The 3,822-nt window shown below is 32.7% G+C and overlaps 1 protein-coding gene across 1 annotated transcript; it reads left to right on the plus strand.

Annotated features, from left to right (window-relative positions):
- Positions 1 to 292: 292 nt before the first annotated feature.
- On the plus strand, positions 293 to 3,265 carry LOC148598874 (C-type lectin mosGCTL-7-like). The gene is made up of 5 exons (XM_088561889.1): positions 293 to 449; positions 547 to 650; positions 1,370 to 1,463; positions 2,052 to 2,271; positions 3,198 to 3,265. Exons 1-5 carry the CDS (start codon positions 404 to 406, stop codon positions 3,235 to 3,237), a joined length of 504 nt encoding a protein of 167 aa, XP_088418015.1. The 5' UTR covers positions 293 to 403; the 3' UTR covers positions 3,238 to 3,265.
- Positions 3,266 to 3,822: the final 557 nt, after the last annotated feature.

Here is a 3,822-nt window from a genome sequence, read left to right on the forward strand (position 1 = left end):
ATGATAACTTGAGAACGGATCAAGCGGGATATTTTTTGAAACTTAATTTGCACAGTTGTTAAGTACCATAAAATGCAGGTTAAGCTCGATTTTCAGGAAAATCCAAAATGTCATTTTTGGAATACTTCATTTTGAACATTTTGCCATCCCCTTTTTCACTATTACATGGCAGCTAGGGTACCACTTATTGTTCCATTAATGCCCTAGTTTTGTTTTTTTATTATGCGTCTGCGCGCTTCTTATCTTTTCGTTGTTTATATAATATACCAGTACTTTCTCTTTATAACATAGTCAGTCATTGGTTCTATCTCACGAAACCTTCTTATCTAGGATAACTTTACATTAATGTACATGTGTACATAAAAACTTCATTGCGGCCATAGTATACAAAGAACATTTTAGAATGGAAAATAAGGTCAGCCAACTGTTTAAATTATATATTTTCATTGGTAAGTAATGTAAGTCTTATAGTTTAGAAGTGAAAGGTCTATGAAATATAACTAATAAATCAATTGTGTAACACTAAAATTTTGTCATATCTTTTAGGACTCTTTTCCGGAATTACTGCTGAATGTCCAGTTGGATGGTTTCATTACGGAAATTCCTGCTTCTTCTTTAGTCATGAAAAACTTAATTGGTACCTTGCAGAGGTAATACGTATGAATACAAAGGACTCATCAAGGGATACAGCCAATGATGTTCACGACTCGAAATACACGAATAAACAAAAATGATAATTGAAATAACCTCTTGGATTGTCCTCGAGTTATATTGAACGTCTAGAGTATATCAGTCCTTGTATAATTTATGATTACATGTGTATCAGGGTTAATGTAGCAATTGAATATCAGAATCATTCGGACATAATTTCAGCAGTCCTGAAGATCATATTAATCTTGTTAATGCAATGTAGGTGGCATTGCTTAGGATACACTGCTTCAATGTAGGTGGCATTGCTTAGGATACACTGCTTCAATGTAGGTGGCGTTGCTTAGGATACACTGCTTCAATGTAGGTGGCATTGCTTAATAATAACTACAAAACTACATCGTACATTGATTTTGCTCAATTATGATTCATAACAAGTCGAACATTGCGTTGCTTTACCTTTATGTTTTGTGACGAACATACTTTAAAGCGTGGTCTAAAACATGTTTATTTGTCACGAAATGAGTTTTTTTTATATTCAACCTCTTTGTGTACGATCCGCTGCGCTCTTGACACTCTGAAAGACGTGATTTAAAAAAAATCGAAGCTCTTTCTAGAACCTATTGAAGTAATTCAAACGAGACTTATTCATTTCAAGGAATCGTTTTAACATTTTGTATACATTAATATTGATAAGTAACGTAGAAATGTGGTTTTATAGAGCTCATGCAGGGGTCATAACGCCAGACTAGCAGAACCGGAGTCAAAAGATGTATCAGATTTTCTAATTAGCACGGTAAAGACTATACAGGGAAGTGAGTATGCTGCAAATGAAATATATATTCAAAGTAAATAATAAAAAAAACAACTACAATAATGATATGTTCTCTTTAAAATAAAGATAGGTGACAGTTTTCGAACGCTATTAAGTTATCAGTATTTGGACAATCGGGATACAGAATTGCGATCAGGTGACTTGCGTTTCCATAAAAGGGCATCCGTCAGGTCAAATGGTAAAAAAGCGAAACTATATTTGAAGATATTGTAGAAAAACAAATAATATAGAAAAATATAAGAAAACAAAATAAAAAAACTAGAATTGCTCTCAAATCTTCCAATTTAAAATAAAATACAACAAGGGATATCTGTCATCCTTAAACATTACATATCACATAATTCATTTCGAAGTAAAAGTAACGCTATTTAACAGCAAAAATTTAAGAACCTCTCTGAAAACTGAAATTAACTCAAATGTGCTTAGGAAATATGGGAAGGTTTTGGAAGGTTTCTACTTCTTACATAACTTCCATCCTGCTTCGCTTGGATGGTCCAATTATGTGAAGGAGAATTATTAGAAATTAAACAAAACTTTGGACAACTCTTACGCTGTTTTCTTTTAATAGATTCTGGTAGCACTCCCTACTACCTTGGAGGTAGGGATGATGTCATAGAGGGTACATGGGTTTGGGCATCCACAGATAATATAATGAAATACACTGCATGGGGTCCAGGAGAACCCAATGGACAAACAGGATCTAACTGCCTTACAATGTATCACACATTACAATGGAAATGGAGCGATGATCCATGTAAAGCTGAATTCTTTTTTGTTTGTGAGAAAATGTTAGTTATTTTATTATTTAACATTCTTAAAATCTGGAATTTCTAAATTTGTATTGAAATCTTGTATCTCAGTATGTCATTAAGTCTAAAACTTATGTTTATTGATATTTACCGATGTGATTGGTGCCAACAACAATGAAAACAACAATGCAAACAGTGACAACATCAACAACTTGACAACAAAAATAATGAAAACCATGACAACATCTTCAACACAACAACAACTTGACAACAACAATAATGAAAACCGCGACAAAATCATCAACACAACAACAACTTGACAACAAAAAATAATGAAAACCATGACAACATCTTCAACACAACAACAACTTGACAACAACAATAATGAAAACCATGACAACATCAACGACACAACAACTTGACAACAACAATAATGAAAACCATGACAAAATCATCAACACAACAACAACTTGACAACAAAAATAATGAAAACCATGACATCATCATCAAAACAACATCTTGATCAGTATCTGCTATGTTGCATTAATGCTTGAAAAGTACAAGACTTCAAAGTCAATTTCGGAATGCATCGTTGAGACTATTGAAAATACAAGGGTGTATTCAGCTGTCATTTATTAAAATGAATAAGCAAATATTAATTGATACACTATAAAGTAATAAACCTACGACCAAAGTTACAAAGACGATAGTATACTCTATCATAGGATAAAATACTTGGTCAATTGAACAGGTCTTAATATACAAAAAAAATCCATTAATATAAAAAATAATTCGAATCATATATATTGCAAATTTCGATATGTTTACATGTGTTTCGTGGAGTAAGCTCTCATTAGCAACATTAAAATCACATATACAGGACGATCTTAATCCAAAATTTTGTTGAAAAAAATATTTGTATTTCTGTTTTTTTATAATAGTTACTTCGATGAAATTTATTTCAGATTTCATGAGCCTGGAACTGGTACTGAGATCATAGGATAAATACAAATTAAATTCTATTTCGATGTTGTTTGTCACTTTGAATTAATTTCCAAAGGCAGAAATCTGCATTTTTTGACAAATTAAATTGATAAATATAGTTTTAACGTGTATATGTTGAGCTGTCCCGTACTACAATACATATTAAAGTAAGGTAACGGCACTATATTAATGCTACGAAGAGGAATGACCCGGCCAATGAAAGCTATATTTTTATATAGCCTAGCTGGCCGAGTGGTCTAGGGCGCTGGACTTTGTGCTGGCGGCCTTGCCATAGATGTCATAGCGGTACGAGTACGAGTCCTGCGGAGGGAACAACACAAAAATGTTCTTTGCAAATTTTGACAGTTCCAACATCGTCGGGAATTTTTCAGACCCTTCCATCATTGTTGACAATTAAAATCATTTGTAACCAAAAGGAAGACAAAGAAGTTTAAAGTTATATAGAGGCCTTATTGGTATATATATATATATATCGTAGTAGACTCGGAACAACTTGTCTACAGCCATGTTTTTCCATGATAACAATCTTAATGAGTATTTTGTGTAGGATATCCTAAGGAACAATCATATCAACTGTCATTGAAT

This window comes from Perna viridis, chromosome 14, assembly GCF_037379345.1.
Source record: "Perna viridis isolate PV_CMFRI_1.1 ecotype Kerala chromosome 14, ASM3737934v1, whole genome shotgun sequence".
NCBI lineage: Eukaryota > Metazoa > Mollusca > Bivalvia > Mytilida > Mytilidae > Perna > Perna viridis.

What these genes read in the sequence shown, in the direction of transcription:
- LOC148598874 (XM_088561889.1), top strand. Translation starts at nt 404, where the DNA reads ATGGAAAATAAGGTCAGCCAACTGTTTAAATTATATATTTTCATTG. An exon ending in TTAATTGGTACCTTGCAGAG is followed by an intron (nt 651 to 1,369) that starts GTAATACGTATG and finishes GTGGTTTTATAG; the next exon opens with AGCTCATGCAGGGGTCATAA. An exon ending in GGTAAAGACTATACAGGGAA is followed by an intron (nt 1,464 to 2,051) that starts GTGAGTATGCTG and finishes TTCTTTTAATAG; the next exon opens with ATTCTGGTAGCACTCCCTAC.